The sequence below is a fragment of the Mustelus asterias genome, unplaced genomic scaffold, assembly GCF_964213995.1.
Source record: "Mustelus asterias unplaced genomic scaffold, sMusAst1.hap1.1 HAP1_SCAFFOLD_440, whole genome shotgun sequence".
NCBI lineage: Eukaryota > Metazoa > Chordata > Chondrichthyes > Carcharhiniformes > Triakidae > Mustelus > Mustelus asterias.
The window spans coordinates 38744-64645 of record NW_027590393.1 but is presented as its reverse complement, the minus strand read 5'-3'; the positions used below and the strand labels follow the sequence as shown (position 1 = coordinate 64645).

Sequence of the window (25902 nt, the reverse complement as noted above, 5' to 3'; positions counted from 1 at the left end):
GTTTCTGTAAATGGGGAGATTCTGTGCAAGGGGAGATTCTGTACAAGGGGAGATTCTGTGCAAGGGGAGATTCAGTGTATTTACATGGGGAGATTCTGTACATGTGGAGATTCTGTACATGGGGAAATTCTGTACAAGGGGAGATTCTGTACAAAGGGAGACTCTGTACAAGGGGAGACTCTGTGTATTTACATGGGGAGATTCTGTACAAGGGGAGACTCTCTACAAGGGGACATTCTGTGTATTTACATGGGGAGTTTCTGTACATGGGGAGATTGTGTACAAGGGGAGATTCTGTACAAGGGGAGACTCTGTACAAGGGGAGACTCTGTCCAAGGGGAGACTCTGTGTATTTACATGGGGAGATTCTGTACATGGGTAGATTGTGTACAAGGGGAAATTCTGTACAAGGGGAGATACTGTACAAGGGGAGATTCAGTGTATTTACATGGGGAGATTGTGTACATGGGGAGATTCTGTACATGGGGAAATTCTGTACAAGGGGAGATTCTGTACAAGGGGAGACTCTGTACAAGGGAAGATTCAGTGTATTTACACGGGGAGATTGTGTACATGGGGAGATTCTGTACATGGGGAAATTCTGTACAAGGGGAGATACTGTACAAGGGGAGATTCAGTGTATTTACATGGGGAGATTGTGTACATGGGGAGATTCTGTACATGGGGAAATTCTGTACAAGGGGAGATTCTGTACAAGGGTAGACTCTGTGTATTTACATGGGGAGATTCTGTACATGGGGAGATTCTGTACAAGGGGAGACTCTGTACAAGGGGAGACTCTGTACAAGGGGAGACTCTGTGTATTTACATGGAGAGAGTCTGTACATGGGGAGATTGTGTACAAGGGGAGACTTTGTACAAGGGAAGATTCTGTACAAGGGGAGATTCTGTGCATATACATGGGGAGATTCTGTACAAGGGGCGATTCTGTCCAAGGGGAGAGTCTGTAGAAGGGGAGACTCTGTACAAGGGGAGACTCTGTGTATTTACATGGGGAGATTCTGTACATGGAGAGATTGTGTCCAAGGGGAGACTTTGTACAAGGGAAGATTCTGTACAAGGGGGATTCTGTGCATTTACATGGGGAGATTCTGTACATGGGGAGATTCTGTACACGGGAGATTCTGTACAAGGGGAGACTCTGTACAAGTGGAGGCTCTCCCTGTGTGCAAGGGGAGATTTGTGTATTTACAAAAGGCGATTCTGTATATTTACATGGGGAGATTCTGTACATGGGGAGATTGTATACATTGGGAGATTCTGTCCAAGGGGTGATTCTGTACAAGGGGAGACTCTGTACAAGGGGAGACTCTGTGTATTTACATGGGGAGATTCTGTACATGGGGAGATTGTGTACAAAGGGACTTTCTGTACATGGGTAGATTCTGTACAAGGGGAGATTCTGTGCAAGGGGAGACTCTGTACAAGGGGAGACTCTGTGTATTTACATGGGGAGATTGTGTACAAGGGGAGATTCTGTACATGGGGAAATTCTGTACAAGGGGAGATTCTGTACAAAGGGAGACTCTGTACAAGGGGAGACTCTGTGTATTTACATGGGGAGATTCTGGACAAGGGGAGATTCTGTACAAGGGGAGACTCTCTACAAGGGGAGACTCTGTGTATTTACATGGGGAGATTCTGTACATGGGGTGATTGGGTACAAGCGGAGATTCTGCACAAGGGGAGATTCTGTCTATTTACATGGGGAGATTCTGTACATGGGGAGATTGTGTACAAGGGGAGATTCTGTACAAGGGGAGACTCTGTACAAGGGGAGATTCTGTACAAGGGGAGACTCTGTACAAGGGGAGACTCTGTGTATTTACAAGGGGAGATTCTGTACAAGGGAAGACTCTGTACAAGGGGAGACTCTGTGTATTTACAAGGGGAGATTCTGTACATGGGGAGATTCTGTACACGGGAGTTTCTGTACAAGGGGAGACTCTGTACAAGGGGAGATTCAGTGTATTTACATGGGGAGATTCTGTACATGGGGAGATTGTGTACAAGGGCAGACTTTGTACAAGGGAAGATTCTGTACAAGGGGAGATTCTGTGCATTGACATGGGGAGATTCTGTACATGGGGAGATTCTGTACACGGGTGATTCTGTACAAGGGGAGACTCTGTACAAGGGGAGATTCAGTGTATTTACATGGGGAGATTCTGTACATGGGGCGATTGTGTCCAATGGGAGATTCTGTACAAGGGGAGATTCTGTACAAGGGGAGATTCTGTACAAGGGGAGATTCTGTACAAGGGGAGACTCTTTGTATTTACATGGGGAGATTCTGTACATGGGGAGATTGTGTACAATGGGAGATTCTGTACAAGGGGAGATACTGTACAAGGGGAGATTCAGTGTATTTACATGGGGAGATTTTGTACATGGGGAGATTCTGTACATGGGGAAATTCTGTACAAGGGGAGATTCTGGACAAGGGGAGACTCTGTGTATTTACATGGGGAGATTCTGTACAAGGGGAGATTCTGTACAAGGGGAGACTCTGTTCAAGGGGAGACTCTGTACAAGGGGAGACTCTGTGTATTTACATGGGGAGATTCTGTACATGGGGAGATTGTGTACAAGGGGAGACTTTGTACAAGGGAAGATTCTGTACAAGGGGAGATTCTGTGCATTTAAATGGGGAGATTCTGTACATGGGGAGATTCTGTACACGGGAGATTCTGCACAAGGGGAGACTCTGGACAAGGGGAGACTCTGTGTATTTACATGGGGAGATTCTGTACATGGGGAGATTGTGTACAAGGGGAGACTTTGTACAAGGGAAGATTGTGTACAAGGGGAGATTCTGTGCATTTACATGGGGAGATTCTGTACATGGGGAGATTCTGTACACGGGAGATTCTGCACAAGGGGAGACTCTGTACAAGGGGAGGCTCTCCCTGTGTGCAAGGGGAGATTTGTGTATTTACAAAAGGCGATTCTGTATATTTACATGGGGAGATTCTGTACATGGGGAGATTGTGTACAATGGGAGATTCTGTACAAGGGGAGATTCTGTACAAGGGGAGATTCTGTACAAGGGGAGACTCTGTACAAGGGGAGACTCTGTACAAGGGGAGACTCTGTACAAGGGGAGACTCTGTGTATTTACATGGGGAGATTCTGTACATGGGGAGATTGTGTACAAAGGGACATTCTGTACATGGGGAGATTCTGTACAAGGGGAGACTCTGTACAAGGGGAGACTCTGTACAAGGGAAGATTCTGTACAAGGGGAGATTCTGTGCATTTACATGGGGAGATTCTGTACATGGGGAGATTCTGTACACGGGAGATTCTGTACAAGGGGAGACTCTGTACAAGGGGACGCTCTCCCTGTGTGCAAGGGGAGATTTATGTATTTACAAAAGGCGATTCTGTATATTTACATGGGGAGATTCTGTCCATGGGGAGATTGTGTACAATGGGAGATTCTGTACAAGCGGAGATTCTGTACAAGGGGAGACTATGTACAAGGGGAGACTCTGTACAAGGGGACACTGTGTGTATTTACATGGGGAGATTCTGTACATGGGGAGATTGTGTACAAAGGGACATTCTGTACATGGGGAGATTCTGTACAAGGGGAGACTCTGTACAAGGGGAGACTCTGTACAAGGGGAGACTCTGTGTATTTACATGGGGAGGTTCTGTACATGGGGAGATTCTGTACATGGGGAAATTCTGTACAAGGGGAGATTCTGTATAAAGGGAGACTCTGTACAAGGGGAGACTCTGTGTATTTACATGGGGAGATTCTGTACAAGGGGAGATTCTGTACAAGGGGAGACTCTCTACAAGTGGAGACTCTGTGTATTTACATGGGGAGATTCTGTACATTCGGTGATTGTGTACAAGGGGAGATTCTGCACAAGGGGAGATTCTGTGTATTTACATGGGGAGATTCTGTACATGGGGAGATTGTGTACAAGGGGAGAATCTGTACAAGGGGAGACTCTGTACAAGGGGAGACTCTGTACAAGGGGAGACGCTGTGTATTTACATGGGGAGATTGTGTACATGGGTAGATTGTGTACAAGGGGAGATTCTGTACAAGGGGAGGCTCTCCCTGTGTGCAAGGGGAGATTTGTGTATTTACAAAAGGCGATTCTGTATATTTACATGGGGAGATTCTGTACATGGGGAGATTGTGTACAATGGGAGATTCTGTACAAGGGGAGATTCTGTACAAGGGGAGACTCTCTACAAGGGGAGACTCTGTGTATTTACATGGGGAGATTCTGTACATGGGGAGATTCTGTACATGGGGAAATTCTGTACAAGGGGAGACTCTGTACAAGGGGAGACTCTGTACAAGGGGAGACTCTGTCCAAGGGGAAACTCTGTGTATTTACATGGGGAGATTCTGTACAAGGGGAGATTCTGTACAAGGGGAGACTCTGTACAAGGGGAGACTCTGTACAAGGGGAGACTCTGTACAAGGGGAGACTCTGTGTATTTACATTGGGAGATTCTGTACAAGGGGAGATTCTGTACAAGGGGAGTTTCTGTGTATTTGCATGGGGAGATTCTGTACATGGGGTGATTGTGTACAAGGGGAGATTCTGTACAAGGGAAGATACTGTACAAGGGGAGACACTCTCTCTGTTCAAGGGGAGATTCTGTGTATTTACAAGGGCAGACTCTGTACAAGGGGTGAGTCTGTCTGTCTACAAGGGGTGACTCTGTCTGTGTACAAGGGGTGACTCTGTCTGTCTACAAGGGGTGACTCTGTCTGTGTACAAGGGGAGACTCTGGGCAGAATTTTAACACCCAACCCTCTGTCTCTGTACAAAGATGGATTCCGTATGAGGGGAGACTCTGTCTCTGTACAAGGGGAGAGTCTGTTTCTGTATAATTGGAGATTGCGCCTTTGTACAATTTGAGACTCTGTACAAGATGTTGATGGGTGAGGGAAGGTTAGATTTGTAGATGATTTGTAACCGACGTGATTTTGGGCGGGAATTCCTGAGGACTACACTGTCCCCAGCTGTGTTCAGTGAGCTCTGAGAAAGCAGTATCCCATGGGACATCTGGGACATTAATCTAGGCCTTCATCACCTCCAGAGTTAGAGTTTCATTCAGGGCAGCAAGGGCATTGATGGAGAATGGTGCAGACAATTGCTCCATCAGGAAAAGTAATCCGGTTTTCTACGAGCAAGTGGTCAGCTATTTGCTTCAGCCTCAAGCTCAGGACTCTATGTGTGGACCCGAGTCCTCAGTGTTTCACACTGGCTCACGGGGTCTGTGGAAAGAACCCCCCGTCTCCCCCCACCCGCCCCTATCCACTCCCCAGAACTGTTCCAGCCCAACCTCACCATGTCCCAGAGGGTGAGAGTTCACTTTGGTTCGCAAACAGACTGCCGACCAGGTTTGCAACATCTGACACATGCTCAGACCCTCAGTCTGGCGTTAGCTTGGGGTTGGTGGGGCGGTGGGGCGGGGTGGGGGCTGTATGGTACGCAGTGAGTTTGAGCACCAGCTCTCTTGCTCCCGGGCACCCCGCCCCCTCCCCCGTTCCAGTTCCTTTTGTCGTGGCCTTTACTACAACAATTAATTCCTGATGTGGGCCCGTTTACACGGTAACCTCGGTCTTGCTGTTTGTGGACAGGTGTCGCTGGGGTTGCTTGTAGTGAGGAGGCGGGCTGAAGATCTCTGGTAGGTGCTCGATGCTGTATTGCCTCTTGCTGGCATGCATGTGCCTTCGTCCCACTGGCTGGCACTGCTCCCAGCCCTTGTAGCCTGGGTTTAACAGAGGGTGCGTGTTCATCTTGCTGACTTTCGTTTTCGGCCCTGGTGTGGAGGTCACAAAGCCACAGGTGTCCCCAGTCTGCCTCTCCTTCTGATAGTGAGCCAATGCTGGGAATGCAGTCCCTGGCTGAGCTAGCTCCATCACCGGGTACCTCTTTGAATAAAACTCATCTGCAGCAGTTTCTGCTGTAAGAGAAAGGAAACATTGAGAAATAGTTCATATGTGTGAGCATGTGTGAATGTCCCTGTGTGTATATGTTTGTGTGCTCATGTGTAGGTGTGCATCTATGTGCATGCGCTAGTACGTATATGGGCCCTGAGATGCATACAGCTTAGTGTTCCCCAGAGAGGGCAGGAAAATACAGACAAATAGAGGTGTTCAAAATCAGGAGGGCTCTGGACAGAGTCGAGAGGGAGAAACTGTTCCCATTGGTGGAAGGATCGAGGCCAGGCAGCATGAATTGAGGATACTGGCACAAGAAGCGATGGAGACAGGAGGAGAAACTTTCTCACACAGCGAGTGGTGAGGATCTGGAATGTACTGTCTGAGAGTGTGGTGGAGACAGATTCACACAGTGAGTAATTAGGATCGGGAATGCACCGTCTGAGAGTGTGGTGGAAACAGATTCACACAGCGAGTGGTTAGGATCGGGAATGCACTGTCTGAGAGTGCGGTGGAGACAGATTCACACAGCGAGTGGTTAGGATCGGGAATGCACTGTCTGAGAGTGCGGTGGAGACAGATTCACGCAGTGAGTGGTCAGGATTGGGGATGCACTGTCTGAAAGTGTGGTGGAAACAGATTTACACAGCGAGTGGTTAGGATCTGGGATGCACTGTCTGAGAGTGTGGTTTGAGACAGATTCACACAGCGAGTGGTTAGGATCTGGGATGCACTGTCTGAGAGTGTGGTTTGAGACAGATTCACACAGCGAGTGGTTAGGATCTGGAATGTACTGTCTGAGAGTGTGGTGGAGACAGATTCACACAGCGAGTGGTGAGGATCTGGAATGTACTGTCTGAGAGTGTGGTGGAGACAGGGTCACACAGTGAGTGGTTAGGATCCACTTTGGTAGCAATAATATGAAGACAGATTATTACTTGAATGGGTGTAAATTGAGAGAGGTGGATACTCAATGAGACCTTGGAGCCCTCATGCATCAGTCGCTGAAAGTAAGTACACAGGTACAGCAGGTAGTAAAGAAGGCAAATCGTATGTTGGTCTTCATAGTGAGAGGATTTGAGTATAGGGATAGGGATGTTTTACTGCAATTGTATAAGGCATTGGTGAGGCCACACCTGGAGTATTGTGCCAGTTGTGGTATCCTTATCTGAGGAAGGATGTCCTTGCTATTGAGGGAATACAGCAAAGGTTTACCAGGCTGATTCCTGGGATGGCAGGTTTGTCATGTGAGAAGAATCTAAGTGAGTTAAGATTATATTCAGTGGAGTTTAGAAAAGTGAGAGGGGATCTCATAGAAACTTATAAAATTCTAACAGAATAGATTCAGAAAGAATGTTCCCAATGGTGGGGGAGTTCAGAACTAGGGGTAGGATAAGGGGTGAACCTTTTAGGACTGAGGTGAGGTGAAATTTCTTCACTTAGAGGGTGGTGAATGTGTGGAATTCACTCCCACAGAAAGTAGTTGAGGCCAAAATGATTTCAAGAATAAATTATATATATAGCTCGATCAAGGGATAGGGGGAAAGGAAAGATATCCATGCCTTTTCACAAAAGAGGACACAAATCAGATATCAGAAATGTTGGCGAATGCAAAGTTTAGTGAGAGGGAAGAACTGAGGGAGATCAATATTAGTAGAGAAATGGTGCTGGGAAAATTGATGGGATTGAAGGCGGATACAGCCCCAGGGCCTGATAATCTACATCCCAGAGTACTTAAGGAAGTGGCTCTTGAAATAGTGGATGCATTGCTGGTCACCTTCCAGGATTCTATAGATTCTGGAACAGTCCCTGCAGATTGGAGGGTAGCGAATGTCACTCCAATATTCAAAAAGGGAGGTAGGGAGAAAACAGGGAATCATAGACCAGAAAGCCTAACATCGGTAGTGGGGAAGATTCTCAAATCCGTTATCAAGGACTTTATAGCAGAGTATTTAGAAAGCAGTGGCAGGATCAGACAGAGTCAGCATGGATTTATGAAGGGGAAATCATGCTTGACAAATCTGTTGGAATTCTTTGAAGATGTAACTTAGTGGAGTTGACAAGGGGGAGCCAGTCGATGTGGAATATTTGGACTTTCAGAAAGCATTTAACAAAGTCCCGCATAAGAGATTATCGTGCAAGATTAAAGCGCATGGGATTGGGGGAAGTGTATTGAGATGGATAGAAAACTGGTTGGCAGAGAGGAAATAAAGAGTAGGAATTAATGGGTCCTTTTCAAATTGGCAGGCAGTAACTAGTGGGATCAGTGCTGGGACCCCAGCTATTCACAATTTATATTACTTGGATGAGGGAACAAAATGTAACATCTCAAAGTTTGCAGATGATACCAAGTTGGGTGGGAGGGTGAACTGTGACGAGGATGCAGAGATCCTTCAGAATGATCTGGACAGGTTGGGTGAGTGGACAAATCAATGGCAGATGCAGTATAATTTGGATAAATGTGAGGTTATTCACTTTGGCAGCAAAAACAAGAAGGCAGATTACTACCTGAATGGCTGTAAATTGGGAGAGGGGAGTGTGCAGCGGGACCTGGGTGTCCGTGTGCACCAGTCGCTGAAGGTAAGCATGCAGGTGCAGCAGGCGGTAAAGAAGGCAAATGGTATGTTGGCCTTCATTGCAAGAGGTTTCGAGTACAGGAGCAGGGATGTGTTGTTGCAATTATACAGGGCCTTGGTGAGGCCACACCTAGAGTATTGTGTACAGTTTTGTCTCCTTTCTGAGGAAGGATGTTCTTGCTCTCGAGGGAATGCAGCGAAGGTTTACCAGGCTGATTCCGGGGATGGCGGGACTGATGTATGAGGAGAGATTAACAAGATTAGGATTGTTTTTGCTGGAGCTCAGATGAATGAGGGGGGAATCTCATAGAGGCTTTTAAAATTCTAACAGGACTAGGCAGGGTAGATGCAGGGAGGATGTTCCTGATGGTGGGGGAGTCCAGAACCAGGAGTCACAATCTGAGGATTCAGGGTAGACCATTTAGGACGGAGATTAGGAGACATTTCTTCACCCAAAGAGTGGTGAGCCTGTGGAATTCATTACCACAGGAAGTAGTTAATGCCAAAACATTGAATGTATTCAAGAGGCGGCTGGATATAGCACTTGGGGCGAATGGGATCAAAGGTTATGGGGAGATAGCAGGATTAGGCTATAAGAGTCGGGAAGTCTTGCTGCAGCTGTACAAGTACTGGTGAGACCACATCTGGAGCACTGGGAGCAGCTTTAGTTCCTTTATTTAAGGAAAGATATTATTCCATTGGAGGCCGTTCAGAGAAGGTTCACTGGGATGATCCCGGTATGGAGGGATTGTCTTATGAGGAAAGGTTAAACAGGTTGGGACTCGACCCATTGGAATTTAGAAGAATGAGAGGTGATCTCATTGAAACCTAGAGGATTCGAATGGGGCTTTGACAGGGTAAATGCTGAGGGGGTGTTTCCCCTGATGGGAGAGTCTGGGACCAGAGGGAACAGTCTGAGAATAAAGGGGCCCCAATTTAAGACTGAGATGAGGAGGAATTTCTTCTCTCAGAGAGTTGTCAGTCTTTGGAACTCCTTGCCACAGAGAGCTGTGGGGGGCAGAGTCCTTGTGTATGTTTAAGGCTGAGATAGATTTTTGATCAGTAAGGGAATCAAGGGTAATGGGGAAAGAGCAGGAAAGTGGACGTGAGGAATGTCGGATCAGCTATGATTCTATTCAATGGAGTAACAGGCTCGAGGGGCTGAACGGCCTCCTACAGTTCCTATTTCTTATGGTGCACTCAGACAGACATTGACATATGTACTCTTGGACATACACATTCATATATGTATACTTAGACATGCTCACACATATACATTTAAGCACACTCATATATGTACACTTAGAAAGACACATATATGTACACTTAGATACTCCTGCATGTACATTTATTCATGCTCACTCATGCATGAACATTTAGACGGACACACACACATCTTCACCTGGACAGACACATTCCTACATGTTCACTTTATCAGACATACTTATGCATGAACATTTAGACAGACACACATATGTGTCCGCATGGACAGACACATTCCTACATGTTCACTCAGACACACTCATACATGTGCACTTTGTCAGACACACTCATAAAAGTATGGGGTAATGATTTTTTAAAATTCTCCAAATGACTTGGGGAGGCTCAGTGAGAAATGGCTGACTGAGTGGAGGAAGGAAGTCATGTGACGAATCCTCCAGGAATGCCCCCAAGCGCAATGGCAACCCAGCAGGGAACGTCTCTCGAGGGGTCGGCTGGCGACACTGCGACATGCCCCTGAGTTTCAGTTGCTGCTTCCTCCTAATCACTCATTGTGATGTCAGAAATTAGAATTGACTCTCACCCCAGAAAGCGCAAGTTATCGTCAGTCAACCTAAAAACCATCGGGTTTTGCACCTCTGTAATGTTATATCTAGCCTCAATCAGAACAACTCAGAATCAAACAATGCCATTGCCTCTGAAACCCTATAACAACAACTTGAATGTGTATAGCACCTTTAACACAATGAGAGGCCCCAAGGCGATTCACAAAAGCATTATGAAGCAAAAACTAGTTTCAGAACCGCACCAGGCCTTATCAGGAAAGTGAGTCAGAGGAGGGAAGTGAGACAGAGAGGTATAGCAAGGAAATTCCAGGGTTCACGGTCGCCAATGGGAGAGCGATCACGATTAGGAATGTATAAGAGGCCAGAATCCGAGGAGCACGGATACCTCAGAGGGTTGTGGGACAGGAGGAGGTGACAGGTAAAGGGATGGGCGAGGCCATGGAGGGATTTGGAAACAAGAATGAGAATTTTTTAAGATCAAGACGTATCTTGACTGGGAGCCAGTGTGTGTCAGCGAGCGCAGGGGGTAAGGAGCAATGGGACTTAGTGTGAGGAAGGATACAGGGAGCAGGGTTTTGGATGAGCTCAGGTTTATAAAGGATAGAATATGGCTGACCCAGACAGGTGTGTGCTGGGATGGTCAGGCCCGGGAGAGGGAATGTAGGCATGGATGAGGGAAGTCTTCAGCAGCAGATGAGCTGAGATGGGTTGAAGTCAGGTGACGGTACAGAGGTGGAAATAGATGGTTTTAGTGATGGGGTAAATCCGAGGTTAGAACTTTACCTTGGGGTCAGATGTGACACAGGTTGCGAATGATCTGGTTCTGTCTAGTGGAGAGAAATAGCATTGGATGAACTCGGTCTGCTCTCACTGGAATGACGGAGGTTGAGGGGTGACCTGATAGAGGCTTATAAGATTATGAGTGGCATGGACAGAGTGGATAGTCAAATCTCTTTCCTAGGGTAGAAAAGTCAAGTACTAGGGGACATGGGTTTAAGGTGTGTGGGGAAAGTTTAGAGGAGATGTGCGAGGCAAGTCTTTTACATAGAGGGTGGTGAATGTCTGGAACGCGCTGCCTGGGGAGGTGGTGGGAGCAGGTACGATAGCACATGGGATTGGGGGAAGTGTACTGAGATGGATAGAAAACTGGTTGGCAGAGAGGAAATAAAGAGTAGGAATTAATGGTTGCTTTTCAAATTGGCAGGCAGTAACTAGTGGGGTGCCACAGGGATCGGTGCTGGGACCCCAGATATTCACAATATATATTAATGATTTGGATGAGGGAACAAAATGTAACATCTCAAAGTTTGCAGATGATACCAAGTTGGGTGGGAGGGTGAACTGTGACGAGGATGCAGAGATCCTTCAGAATGATCTGGACAGGTTGGGTGAGTGGACAAATCAATGGCAGATGCAGTATAATTTGGATAAATGTGAGGTTATTCACTTTGGAAGCAAAAACAAGAAGGCAGATTACTACCTGAATGGCTGTAAATTGGGAGAGGGGAGTGTGCAGCGGGACCTGGGTGTCCTTGTGCACCAGTCGCTGAAGGTAAGCATGCAGGTGCAGCAGGCGGTAAAGAAGGCAAATGGTATGTTGGCCTTCATTGCGAGAGGTTTCGAGTACAGGAGCAGGGATGTGTTGTTACAATTATACAGGGCCTTGGTGAGGCCACACCTAGAGTATTGTGTGCAGTTTTGGTCTCCTTTCTGAGGAAGGATGTTCTTGCTCTCGAGGGAATGCAGCGAAGGTTTACCAGGCTGATTCCGGGGATAGCGGGACTGATGTATGAGGGGAGATTAACAAGATTAGGATTGTTTTTGCTGGAGTTCAGATGAATGAGGGGGGAATCTCATAGAGGCTTTTAAAATTCTAACAGGACTAGGCAGGGTAGATGCAGGGAGGATGTTCCTGATGGTGGGGTAGCCCAGAACCAGGAGTCACAATCTGAGGATTCAGGGTAGACCATTTAGGATGGAGATGAGGAGACATTTCTTCACCCAAAGAGTGGTGAGCCTGTGGAATTCATTACCACAGGAAGTAGTTGATGCCAAAACATTTAATGTATTCAAGAGGCGGCTGGATATAGCACTTGGGGCGAATGGGATCAAAGGTTATGGGGAGATAGCAGGATTAGGCTATAAGAGTCGGGAAGTCTTGCTGCAGCTGTACAAGGTACTGGTGGGACCACATCTGGAGCACTGGGAGCAGCTTTAGTTCCCTTATTTAAGGAAAGACATTATTCCATTGGAGGCCATTCAGAGAAGGTTCACTGGGATGATCCCGGTATGGAGGGATTGTCTTATGAGGAAAGGTTAAACAGGTTGGGACTCGACCCATTGGAATTTAGAAGAATGAGAGGTGATCTCATTGAAACCTAGAGGATTCGAATGGGGCTTTGACAGGGTAAATGCTGAGGGGGTGTTTCCCCTGATGGGAGAGTCTGGGACCAGAGGGAACAGTCTGAGAATAAAGGAGCCCCAATTTAAGACTGAGATGAGGAGGAATTTCTTCTCTCAGAGGGTTGTGAGTCTTTGGAACTCCTTGCCACAGAGAGCTGTGGGGGGCAGAGTCCTTGTGTATGTTTAAGGCTGAGATAGATTTTTGATCAGTAAGGGAATCAAGGGTAATGGGGAAAGAGCAGGAAAGTGGACGTGAGGAATGTCGGATCAGCTATGATTCTATTCAATGGAGTAACAGGCTCGAGGGGCTGAACGGCCTCCTACAGTTCCTATTTCTTATGGTGCACTCAGACAGACATTGACATATGTACTCTTGGACATACACATTCATATATGTATACTTAGACATGCTCACACATATACATTTAAGCACACTCATATATGTACACTTAGAAAGACACATATATGTACACTTAGATACCCCTACATGTACATTTATTCATCCTCATACATGTGCACTTAGCTCCTCCTGAATGTTCTCAGAGGTTGACTGAAACTAATTTGTTATGTATGTTGGTGCGTGGCCCCTTTAAGGGAACAGGTCAGGTGACCTGAGGTGTGGGGTGATCTGCCCGGGACCACCCTGAGATGGCAGTTGTCAGTTTACTGTGGTCCACCATGGCCAGGTTTCCATGGAGACTCCACCATGTGTCTGTATTGGTGCTGGGGACCTGGATCTGCACATCCCGCCCCCCATTTCCAACAGGTCTTGTTTTCATTGGGAACGGAGGCAGGATATGATTCACACATGGGGAAACCTAAACTTAGGAGGACCATTCGAACTCCGCACTGAGTTCAAACAGACCCCATTTTCACTGGAATGTGGGTCTTATCCCACAGTGTGAGAGTCAGAATCTTTTAGGGTCCATGTAAATGCTCGTAAGGAGTGGATAAAGTTGATGGAGTTGTCAAGTTATTTAAATCCCCTGCCCTTTTAAAGCTGAAAAAATATACAGTCTAAACTGTGTGAGGGATGCTTGCAGTTTCAATAGCTGTTTGATAATGTAACCCTAAATGCGATCATTATGGAACTATTACTGCTTGATTGCTTCCACAACCTATCATTATCACAGTGAAGTCTAGTAGATATTTAGAACTTTATTTTATTTCATATCAGCATGGCTCCTGAGGTTTGCCTGCTTTGGATACTGGGTGAGTTGGCCTGGAAGGAGTGAGGGTACAGTGTGGTAGGTAGGGTCATGGGTTGGCATGAAGTTGGCATGGGGGATATAAGGGGCCATGGGAGTGAGTGGCATGGGCTGGCATATACAGGCATGGGGAGTAGTTGGGGAGGTGAGGCCTTGAGGGCCTAATATTTAACAAAGCGACTGGAATAAATCTCCAAAGAGCCAAAAGCCAAAATGGGCCTTTAAAATAGCCCACCTCACCACCCATTTGCCCCGGTAGCCACCTCCAGTCTGTGTCCAGTAGAGGGGGGAGTGGGGTTGCTGAGTCCATTCTCCACGCCCCCCCCCCTCCCCCCCGCCCTCCACCCTTCCCCTGGAGCTGCGATGAGTGTGGTGATCCAGGGGATTTCCCAGCCCTGAGCACCTGTTCGGGGAGTGGGGGTCCTGGCTCCTGAGAGATCCATAGCCTGAGGGAAATTAGGCGGATTATTGTGGGGTTGGCAGATGGTGTTTCTCAATCTCTACTTACCCACCGCCTTGAGGGTGGCATATTTACTGTAGTCCTGACCCTGGGGAGGAGCGGAGGCCATCCGCTGTAAGATGTTGTTATGTGGGTGAGATGGTCCCATCTGCGAGATATTTGGTGAGGTAACGGCTGCGTTATTCAAGTGAGGGTGATCTGTGGAGGAAAACAAGACACTGAGTACCATGTGAGTGAAGCAATCGCAGCTTTCTGGCCCATTCACACCGGCTTCAGAAGACCGCATCAAACCAGTCAAAGATCAATTTGGGGAGGGTCGGGGGGGGGGGGGGGGGGCGGGGGCAATGGGCTAGGACGTTATTCTCAGTTCCCCCACACAAACCCCGGACAGAGCAGAGCCACTGGTTCACCCCCTGCTGAGTGAACAGATTCTAACATGGAGAGGAAGGGCCTCCCTGAGTTCACAAAGGACAAATTCAGCCATTGTTTCTGGCTGAGTGAGTTTTGAGTTGGTCTCCCTCACTCTCCCCTCAGTGAATTTGCATGCACGACCTTATTCAAACACATAAGATCCCAAGGTGGCTTTACAGGGTAAATGGTTTCACGAGTGGGAGAGTCTTGAACACGGGGGACATGGCGACAAGATAAAGGGCCGGTCATTTCAAACTGAGGTGCGTAAAAATTTCTTCTTGCAGAGGGTAGTGAATCTCTGGAATTCTCTGCCCCAAAGGGTGCTGGAGGTTGGATCATTAGAAGTATTTAAAATGGAGGTGGATAAATATTTGATAGATTGAGGGATAGAGGGCAATGGGGAAGTGGCACAGAAAAGGAGCTGAGGCCGACATAGATCAGCCATGCTGGTACTGCATGGCGGGGCAGGCATGAAGGGACTGGTGGCCAACTCCTGTTTCTATTTCATGTGTGATGGTAGAGGCTCCAACATTCTTTCCATCAGGTCTGACTCAGAATCTCTGCCATTGGTGTGTGTTTGGAAGGGTTTGTAGGTTGACACTCAACCCTGTTTGGCCATGTCATGAACGCATCTTCCAATGGACATCAAGTCCTTAGAAACTTAGAAACAAACTTAGCAACCCTACAGCACAGAGAGAGACCATTCGGCCCATCGAGTCTGCACCGACCACAATCCCATCCAGGCTCTATCCCCATATCCCTAAATATTTATCCATTAATCCCTCTAACCTACGCATCCCAGGACACTAAGGGCAATTTTAGCATGGCCAATCAACCTAACCCGCACATCTTTGGACTGTGGGAGGAAAACGGAGCATCCGGAGGAAACCCACGCAGACACGAGGAGAATGTGCAAACTCCACACAGACAGTGACCCGAGCCTGGAATCGAACCCAGGTCCCTGGAGCTGTGAAGCAGCAGTGCTAACCACTGTGCTACCGTGCCGCCCTGTCCTGAGGTGGGACTCGAACCCAGAGCTTCTGGCTCAGAGGCAGGGACACTAACCCACTGCACCACAAGACCTCTCACATAGATAAGCGTGAGAGAGAAAGGAATAGAAGGATAGGTTGATAGACTGGGCTGAGCGGTGCGGGTGGCGGGGGGGGGGGGGGGGGGGGGGGGGAGAGGGGGGGAGGTGTGCAGCATAAATAACCCAGTAAGGACCAGTTTGGCTGAATGTTTATCTAACACATTAAAATAGTCACACAAATGAACCAGCTGCAAACTTTGAGAGCAGAAAAATATGAAGGGTTAAAGTAAAGTTATTGCAGCATTTTTATTGATAGCAAGTCAACAGCAGCAATAAAGGGAAGGGCTTGAGGCGGGTGCGTAACAAGCAGCAGAGAGGAAGCAGCACATCTGCATTCCCGGCCTCATCCCATGTGTCAGCTCCCATCTAATTCCACAGGAACCATTTGTAACCGGGAAATTAATGAATTCAGCTGCACAGCCCAACTACAGCGACGAGGAGATTTTGGAGTGGCTCCCATTCGCTGCCCAGATTGTGACATCTCCTCATTCCCGATGGTGTGAAACCCCCTGCCCTCACCCCCCAGGCCAAACCTAGTGTAGCCTCCTGCCCTCACCCCCCAGTCCAAACCTAGTGCAGCCTCCTGCCCTCACCCCCCAGGCCAAACCTAGTGTAGCCTCCTGCCCTCACCCCCCAGGCCAAACCTAGTGTAGCCTCCTGCCCTCACCCCCCAGGCCAAACCTAGTGTAGCCTCCTGCCCTCACCCCCCAGGCCAAACCTAGTGTAGCCCCTGCCCTCACCCCCCAGGCCAAACCTAGTGTAGCCTCCTGCCCTCACCCCCCAGTCCAAACCTAGTGTAGCCCACTGTCCAGGAGACACCAAGAATGGCCCAGCTTGGAGGCCTCACTCTCTCCTTTTCCTGGATTTGATTCCCACTTTCACTCCCCTCAGCTCCCAGCACAACATTCTGGGTGAGAGGTGGGTGGAGACTTTAATATAGAGGCTTCAGAAAGACCCTGTCCCAGTGAACCGGGGGGTGCTGTGTTGGAAGCTGGCACACCCCACACTGGGCCCCGTTCACCTGAGGCTGGTCTGCGGGGCAGCCGGCAGTCCAGAGGAGATCCTGGGCTGGGTGGGGGCAGAGGGAAGGAGGCGGAAAGGTGGGGATTGAGAGAGAGGTGCACGGTTGGGTGAGGGGTAAGGAACAATCGGGTGGGAGGGGGATTGGGAAATGGTGCACAGTGGGGAGAGGGGTGGGGGTGATTGGAAACAAGGGCTGGGTTCTTGAGCAGGAGTTTGCAATAGTTTTCAACATTCCTGTTATTCCAGGCTCCAGATTCCGTTTTCTATATGAAATATTGGATAGGATATCTGGCACTGCCCTCCCCCTCTCCCCCCACTCCTCCCCCCACCATCCGCAGCATGTCTTTCGGGGAGAGGAGGCAGCCTGCCATTGGTCGGTGGCAGAATCTTCTCTCAATGGGATTTGCCAATGATTCCACAGGCTTCTCCATGGCGGGGGTGCACCCTCGGTGGGAATGGAAGATCCCGCTGGCAGGAAAATCCCACCATATGTATCGCTTTAACGAATCACCAAATTGTTACGGTGCAGAGGAGGCCATTCAGCCCATCGTGTCAGCACCAGCTCTCTAAATGTGCATTATGGCTTAGTGCCATTCTGCTGCCTTTTCCCCGTCTCCATGCACATTGTTTCTATTCAAATAATCATCTCATGCCCCCCTTGAAAGCCTCGATTGAAGCTGCCTCCACCACACTCCCAGGCAGCGCATTCCGGACCCCGACCACTCGCTGGGTGAAAAAGGTTTTTCTCAAATCACATTTACTTTTTTTGTAAATCACTTTAAATCTGTGCCCTCTCGTTCTCGATCCTTTTATGAGGGGGAACAGTTTCTCCCGATCGACTCTGTCCAGCCCGCTCAGGATTTTGAACATCTCGATCAGATCTCCTCTTTGCCTTCTTCTCTCCAAGGCAAACAGTCCCAACCGCTCCAATCAATAGAATCATAAGAAGAGGCCCTTCGGCCCATCGAGTCTGCACTGTCAAAACTACTCTAAATTTCCAGCATTGGCCCATAGCCTTGAATAGAACAAAGAACAAAGAACAGTACAGCACAGGAAACAGGCCCTTCGGCCCTCCAAGCCTGTGCCGCTCCTTGGTCCAACTAGACCAATCATTTGTATCCCTCCATTCCCAGGCTGCTCATGTGACTATCCAGGTAAGTCTTAAACGATGTCAGCGTGTCTGCCTCCACCACCCTACTTGGCAGCGCATTCCAGGCCCCCACCACCCTCTGTGTAAAAAACGTCCCTCTGATATCTGAGTTATACCTCGCCCCTCTCACCTTGAGCCCGTGATCCCTCGTGATCGTCACCTCCGACCTGGGAAAAAGCTTCCCACTGTTCACCCTATCTATACCCTTCATAATTTTGTACACCTCTATTAGGTCTCCCCTCATTTTCCGTCTTTCCAGAGAGAACAAGCCCAGTTTACCCAATCTCTCCTCATAGCTAAGACCCTCCATACCAGGCAACATCCTGGTAAACCTTCTCTGCACTCTCTCTAAAGCCTCCACGTCCTACTGGTAGTGCGGCGACCAGAACTGGACGCAGTACTCCAAATGTGGCCTAACCAGCGTTCTATACAGCTGCATCATCAGACTCCAGCTTTTATACTCTCTACCCCGTCCTATGACGGCAAGCATACCATATGCCTTCTTCACCACCTTCTCCACCTGTGCTGCCACCTTCAAGGATTTGTGGACTTGCACACCTAGGTCCCTCTGTGTTTCTATACTCTTGATGGCTCTGCCATTTATTGTATAACTCCCCCCTACATTAGTTCTTCCAAAATGCATCACTTCGCATTTATCTGGATTAAATTCCATCTGCCATTTCTCCGCCCAATTTTCCAGCCTATCTATATCCTATTGATAGCAGGTTATATCTGGTGAATATATACGTGGCTGGAGAGATGTGGGAGGGAGAGAGTTTCCGATTCCTGGGGCGTTGGGAGTGGTTCTGGGAGAGGTGGGGCCTGTACAAACTGGAAGGGTTACACCTGGGCAGGACCGGGACTGATGTCTGAGGGAAAGTATTTTTTTTAGAGTGATTGGGGAGGGTTTAAACTAAAATGGAAGGGGGATGGGAACCTATGCAAGGAGTTAGAGGAGGGGGAAAATCAACGACAATAAATAAAAGACAGTCAGGGGAATGAGAAAAGGGATAGGCAGAGAAACCAAGGGCCAGATTCAAATCGGGCCTCAGTGAAAAATAAGTTGATTTTTGATTTGATTTGATTTGATTTATTATTGTTATATGTATTGGGATACAGTAAAAAGTAATGTTTCTTTTTAAAATTTTATTTATTAGTCACAAGTAAGGCTTACTTGTTGCAATGACGTTACTGTAAAATTCTTGCGCGTTACACAAACAAAGCATACCATTCATAGAGAAGGAGAGGAGAGAGTGCAGAATCATAGAATCCGACAGTACAGAAGGAGGCCATTCTACCCATCGAGTCTGTACCGACCACAATCCCACCCAGGCCCTATTCCCGTAACCCATACATTTACCCTGCTAATCCCCCTGACAGCATGGCCAATCAACCTAACCCGCACATCTTTGGATTCTGGGAGGAAACCGGAGCACCTGGAGGAAACCCACGCAGACACGGGGAGAATGTGCAGACTCCGCTGAGACAGTGACCCGAGGCCGGAATTGAACTCGGGTCCCTGGCGTCGTGAGGCAGCAGGGCTAACCACTGTGCCACCGTGCCGCAGTGTTACAGTCAGAGCTATGGTGTAGAGAAAGATTAATGCGAGGTAGGTCGATTCAAAAGTCTGATGGCAGCAGGGAAAAAGCTGTTTTTGAGTCGGTAGGTACGTGTCCTCAGACTTTTGTATCTTTTTCCCGACAGAAGAAGGTGGAAGAGAGAATGTCCGGAGTGTGTGGGGTCCTTGATTGTGCCGGCTGCTTTTCCGAGGCAGCGGGAAGTGAACGGGACCAGCAATGTTGAAAAGACGAACCTTCAGGCTTTGTGCCTTAATGCCTGGAGCATTCGCTATAAAGTGGATGAATTAATCGCTTGGTTGTGATTACACAAACATGGCTGCAGGGTGAGCAGGGATGGGAACTGAACATCCAGGGATATTCAGTATTGAGGAAGGACAGACAGAAAGGTGAAGGCAGTGGAGTTGCATTGCTGGTTAAAGAGGAAATTAATACCATACTGAGGAAGGATATTAGCTCCGACAATGCAGATTGAAATGGGTGGAGCTGAGAAACACTAAGGAGCAAAAATCATCAGTGGGATTTGTACATAGACCCCCCAAACTGTAGTGGCGATATTGGGAATGACATTAAACAGGAAATTAGAGACACATATGATTAAGAAACATTTGTAATTATGGGTGACTTTAATCTGCATATAGATTGGGCAAATCAAATTAGTCACAATATCGTAGAGGAGGAATTCCTGGAGTGTGTATGGGATGGTCTTCTGGACAAATACGTTGAGGAACCAATTAGAGAGTGAGCCATCCTACTGGGTATGTGCAATGAGGAAGGAATAATTGGCAATCTAGTTGTGTGAAACCCCCTTGGGGATGAACGACCATAACATGATAGAATTCCTCATCAAGATGGAAAGTGACACAGTTGATTCTGAGATTAGGGTCCTGAATCTTAATAAAGGAAACCAAGATGATGTGAGGCATGAGTTGGCTCTGATGGATTGGGGAACGTTACTTAAAGGGATGACGGTGGATAGGCAATGGGAAACATTCAAAGAACGCGTGGGTGAACTGCAGCAACTGTTCATTCCTGTCTGGGGCAAAAGTAAAATGGGAAAGGTGGCCAAAGCATGGCTTCCAAGAGAAATTAGAGATAGTATTAGATCCAGGGAAGAGGCGAGAATAAACAACAGAGCTGAGGATTGGGAGCTGCTTAGAATTCAAAGTGGGTGCAGCGAGGGGGGAGAGGGGGTGCAGCGAGGGGGGAAGAGGGGGTGCAGCGAGGGGGGAGAGGGGGTGCAGCGAGGGGGGAGAGGGGGTGCAGTGAGGGGGGAGAGTGGGTGCGGGGAGGGGGGTGCGGGGAGGGGGGTGCGGGGAAGGGGGTGCAGTGAGGGGGGAGAGGGGGTGCAGCGAGGGAGGGGTTGCAGTGAGGGGGGAGAGGGGGCACAGCGAGGGGGGAAGAGGGGGTGCAGCGAGGGGTGGGGAGAGGGAGTGCAGTGAGGGGGGAGAGGGGGTGCAGCGAGGGGGGAAAGGGGGTGCAGCGAGGGGTGGGGAGAGGGGGTGCAGCGAGGGGGGAAAGGGGGTGCAGTGAAGGGGAAGAGGGAGTGCAGCGAGGGGTGGGGAGAGGGGGTGCAGTGAGGGGGTGCAGCGAGGGGGGGAAAGGGGGTGCAGCGAGGGGGAAGAGGGGGTGCAGTGAGGGAGGAGAGGGGGTGCAGCGAGGGGGGGGTTGCAGTGAGGGGGGAGGGGGGGTGCACTGGGCAGTTTGTGTTGCATGAGTTGTGGATTGTAAAGAAAAGCATAAAATGACCGAATCAAAACAAGGTCTGCTTTTTGATGTTTGAAACTATCGGAATTTATAAATGTGGAAAGTGAATGTTCTGATTGTTTTTAGTGTCCAGATGTTTCAGTGACAGGTGCGAATCGCAAATATTCCAGCCTCATGGTTTAGGTTAATTGATGACATTGGTGTCAGTTATGATGTTAAATGTTAAATGAAAGCCAACTGATTGGTTTCGAGTGCAAATGATGTCCAATAGAAGCTAAGAGTGTAATTGATGTAAAATGAATGAAAATGGACATTGTTGATGATGTCAAACATTCGGGTCGGGCTGGATGCCTCTTTGTTCCACCTTTACCTATCCGGTGAACGGTGTGTTTCCAGTGTGGAATGGGGGCGTGCAAACTGTCGCCACATTGGAGGATTTAGTGCCAATTTTTGACGAGAAAATCTGTAAATCCAACAGTCTCTTTGTTACGCTGAGGAACTGAGTTTGCAAAATACAAGATATCTTTGCCCACCCTCCCCTATCCGTGTTCCCATCTCCACTCCGGAATGTATTGACTAAAGCTGGACCTTGGTTCCGACCGCTCCCCCCGGACCTCGGTTCCGACCCCCCCCCCACTCCTCACGAGCTACTCCCACTGCAGTGGGATCTACCTCCAGCCTTCTGGATTTGCCTTGCCAATGGATCTAGGGAGGTCAGGATGAGAGATTAAGGCTGATGGTGCAACTCTCCCTCGCTAATCCAATTCACATGCAAGACATGTTCTCAATTTTTCTATCGTTTGTTATCGACCATCTTTCTGTCATAAGTCCTGTGGCGATGGGTGAGTGGCAATGCTGCCAATTGTGGATTGACTGGGAACTGTGGCCGTGAATCTGCCCACAAGGTGGCTCAGATTATAGAGACACTTTCCGCTGAAGTGACACAGAATTGGAACTTGACAACACCGAGCGACTGGGCAGCTCTTCACAGGACCACACTGCTCACCTCCCTAGTATGAGGATGGGTTAGAAAAGGTGTCCTAAACATTGCCGGCCCCCAGCAAGCAGGGATCCCAACAAGGCGGACATACATCAATCTCAAAAAAAGGGTCACTATTGGCACACAGAATGTGAGCCCTCATGGACAATGCGACAACCTACAGACTGGAGGGATTGAACTGCAGGCTGGGTACAACCTCTCTTCAGCAAGATTTGTCTACCTGAGGAAGGCCAACTCAAGAAAACCGGTGCAGGTTACGCATTCTTTGGAATTAGAAACCATAAAATCCCTTTCGTGCAGAAGAAGGCCATTCAGCCCATCGGGTCTGCACCGACCACAATCCCACCCAGGCCCTATCCCCATAATCCCATGCATTTACCCTGTTAATCCCTCTAACACTAAGGGGTGATTTAACATGGCCAATCACCTAACTGGCACATCTTTGAAGTGTGGGAGGAAACCGGAGCAGCTGGAGGAAACCCACGCAGACATGGGAAGAACGTGCAAACTCCACAGTGATCCAAGCGGGGAATCGAACCCAGGCCCCTGGTGCTGTGAGGCAGCAGTGCTAACCACTGTGCCACCGTGCTGCCCAATTGTAGAAATGAATGGCGTAAAGCTCGTGTAGGCTTTGCTGTTCTGAACCATCTCGTCAGGAAGTTAATTTACTTTCCGAAGGATGTTAATCATCCTCCAATGGTGCTTAAACTCCCCCAGCAGGCAACAGGCAAGCATCTCTCATTGGGTACCACGACCAACCCTGGTGAAGTTAAGGGTAAATTCAATGATCAACTCTAGTCCTTGATTGTGGCAAAGCCAGAAAGGCTCATCATTCTTGGTGACTTCAGTGTAAGAGTTGGTGCAGATCAGGTGTGGGATGGGGTCATTGTAAAAACAGGGTTCTTAGAATCCCTACAGTGCAGAAAGAGGCCATTCAGCCCATGAAAGTTGTAACATCAATGGTCTCCTCTTGCTAAAGCTGTGTGCTGAGCTCTTAATACCAACACTTTCCCACCTCTTTAATTGCAACAAGACATCTTGGATGAACCCCCATTCTATTTGCATCTAACTGACTACATGCGAAATAGGAGTAGGCCATTTGGCCCCTCGAGCCTGCTCCCCCATTCAATAAAGTCATGGCCAATCTGATTATAACTTCAACCCCACATTCCTGCCTACTCCCCAAAACCCCTTGTTAATCAAGAATCTATCTCACTGTGCCTTAAAAATATTCAAAGACTCTGCTTCCACTGCCTTTGGAGGAAGAGAATTCCAGAGACTCACGACCTTCTGAGAGAAAGGGTCTTTTGAGAGACTTCTGGATGAGTACTTGGGAATTAATAGGATTGGGGGTTTTAGGTAAGCCCATATATAGGCCTAGGTAGGTAGGGACATGACCGGCACAACTTGTGGGCCGAAGGGCCTGTTTGTGCTGTAGTTTTTCTATGTTCTATGTTCTAGAAAGAAAATTCCCCTCATTCTCCTAAATGAGTGACATTTTGTTTTCAGATAGTGACTCCTAGTTCTAGATTCTCCCAGAACACCACTCATCCATTCTGTACCCCTCAGAATCTTAAAGGTTTTGATCAAGTCGCCTCTTACTCTTCTAAACTCTACAAACCTAACCTCTCCAACATTTCCTCATAAGACAACCTGCCCAATCCTGGAATTTGTCTCTTGAACCTTCTCTGAACTGCTCCTGATGCATTTACATCCTTCCTTAATTAGCTGGTCAATAGTGTACACCATACTCACAGCTGTGGCCTCACCAATGCCGGGTACAATTGAAGCAAAACCTCACTATTTTTATCTTCAATTCCCCTCACAATTCTTCCCCTCCTGCATTCTAGCCTTTTGTGATCCATGCACTCGGACACCCAGCTCCCTCTACGCCTCAGAGCTCTGCCATCTCCCACCGTTTAGAAAATAAGCTTCTTTTTTTATTCTTCCTGTCAAAGATGGACTTTTTCACATTTTTCCATATTATACTCCATTTGCAGATTTTTGCCCACTCACTCAACCTATCCGTGTCTCTTTGCAGCCTCATTATGCCCTCTTCACAATTTATTTTCCTCCTTATCTTTATGCCATCAGCAAATTTAGCAACCATACCCCACAGTCCCTTAATTCAAGTCATTTATATCAATTGTAAAATGTTGAGGTGCTGGCACTGATCTCTGTGGCACACCACTCAACACATCCTGCCAACCAGAAAAACACCCATTTATGCCAATGTAATAATCTCACTGAGGCCAGTCTTCCGTCACCATCACCCTTTATTTACAGCGTAAATAAGGTACCGCTTCTGCGGCTATAGTGGGCGGCATGGTGGCACAGTGGTTAGCACTGCTGCCTCACAGCGCCAGGGACCCGGGTTCAATTCCGGCCTCGAGTTTGCACATTGTCCCCGTGTCTGCGTGAGTTTCCTCCGGGTGCTCTGGTTTCCTCCCACACTCCAAAGATGTACGTGTTAGGTGGATTGGCCGTGCTAAATTGCCCCTTAGTGTTAGGGAGACTAGCTAGGGTAAATGCATGGGGCTGTGGGAATAGGACTTGAGGGATTGTGGTCGGTGCAGACTCGATGGGCTGAATGGCTTCCTTCTGCACTGTAGGGATTCTATGTTTACAGACCGAGTCCTTCGACTGCTGGCCTGAGTGGAACCAGCTGGTTTTAAACACCCTGTTGCTCTTTCCCCACTGGGCGAGCCTCCACTCCACAGGGTCCGTGGGGAAATCTATCGATGATCCCCCGTGGCCAACTCTCTGCTTTCTCTTAACTAACCCCAATCTTCAATCTGTGCCATTTCCCCCACACCAGGATGTGAGTGAAACAAAATCCCTGTGTGGTGCTGACTGCTGCACTGGCCAGCTGTCTTCCCATTTCAAAACTACACATTGAGCTCTATCCCCAGAAGCACCCAGGGCAATGAGATCCAGGAACAGCTCAATGTCCCAAAGGCTCAGCAGACAATGATGAAGGAACCTCTGTGGGAGAAAGTGGAGAGCTGTCTTTGTACAGTGAGTGCAGACACTTGCTGCATCATCGAGGAGGACTGAGTGAGCCTCAGGGAGATGGCCTCCTCCTCCCAATGCTCCAGAGGCTCATTGCCCAACTCCCAGCAGCATCAAGACAGGTCCGATGAAGACAATGAAGTCACCCAGAAGCTCTGGGAGGAGAAGCATCGCCTCTACAGGGTTTACCCCAATGAGAAGTCACTATTATCCAAGCACAAAAACACCCACCCCACTCTCCAGTGACAGCTCAGGAAGTGCAGGAGACTTGGCTGAACCAGAAAGCAGATGAATTTCAGTCAACTGCAGACCACACTAGGACCAGACAATGACCAGCCCCGACATTGGAGAATGCCTTGGGATCTCCAACATCCCCAACCATCTTCAACAAGAGAGAATCTAATCATGGCCCCATGACATTCAATGGCATTACCACTACTGAACCTCCCACTATCAACATCCTGGGAGTAACCATTGACCAGAAACTCAGCTGGAATTCTACCGCTACCTTTTTGTACTCAGTCACGAGTCGCTTTGTGATCACAATTCATGTC

At 48.3% G+C, this 25902-nt stretch overlaps 1 protein-coding gene across 1 annotated transcript in view; it reads right to left on the bottom strand.

Moving 5' to 3' along the window:
• Window positions 1-5605: 5605 nt before the first annotated feature.
• The window catches only part of LOC144486738 (protein shisa-9-like), a 33331-nt gene continuing 13034 nt past the window's right edge, over window positions 5606-25902 (bottom strand). The window contains exons 3-4 of the mRNA XM_078204767.1: window positions 14427-14576; window positions 5606-5967 (exon numbers count right to left, since the gene is read on the bottom strand). Coding sequence (XP_078060893.1) covers window positions 5606-5967; window positions 14427-14576 — 512 coding nt within the window. The remainder of the gene's footprint in view (window positions 5968-14426; window positions 14577-25902) is intronic.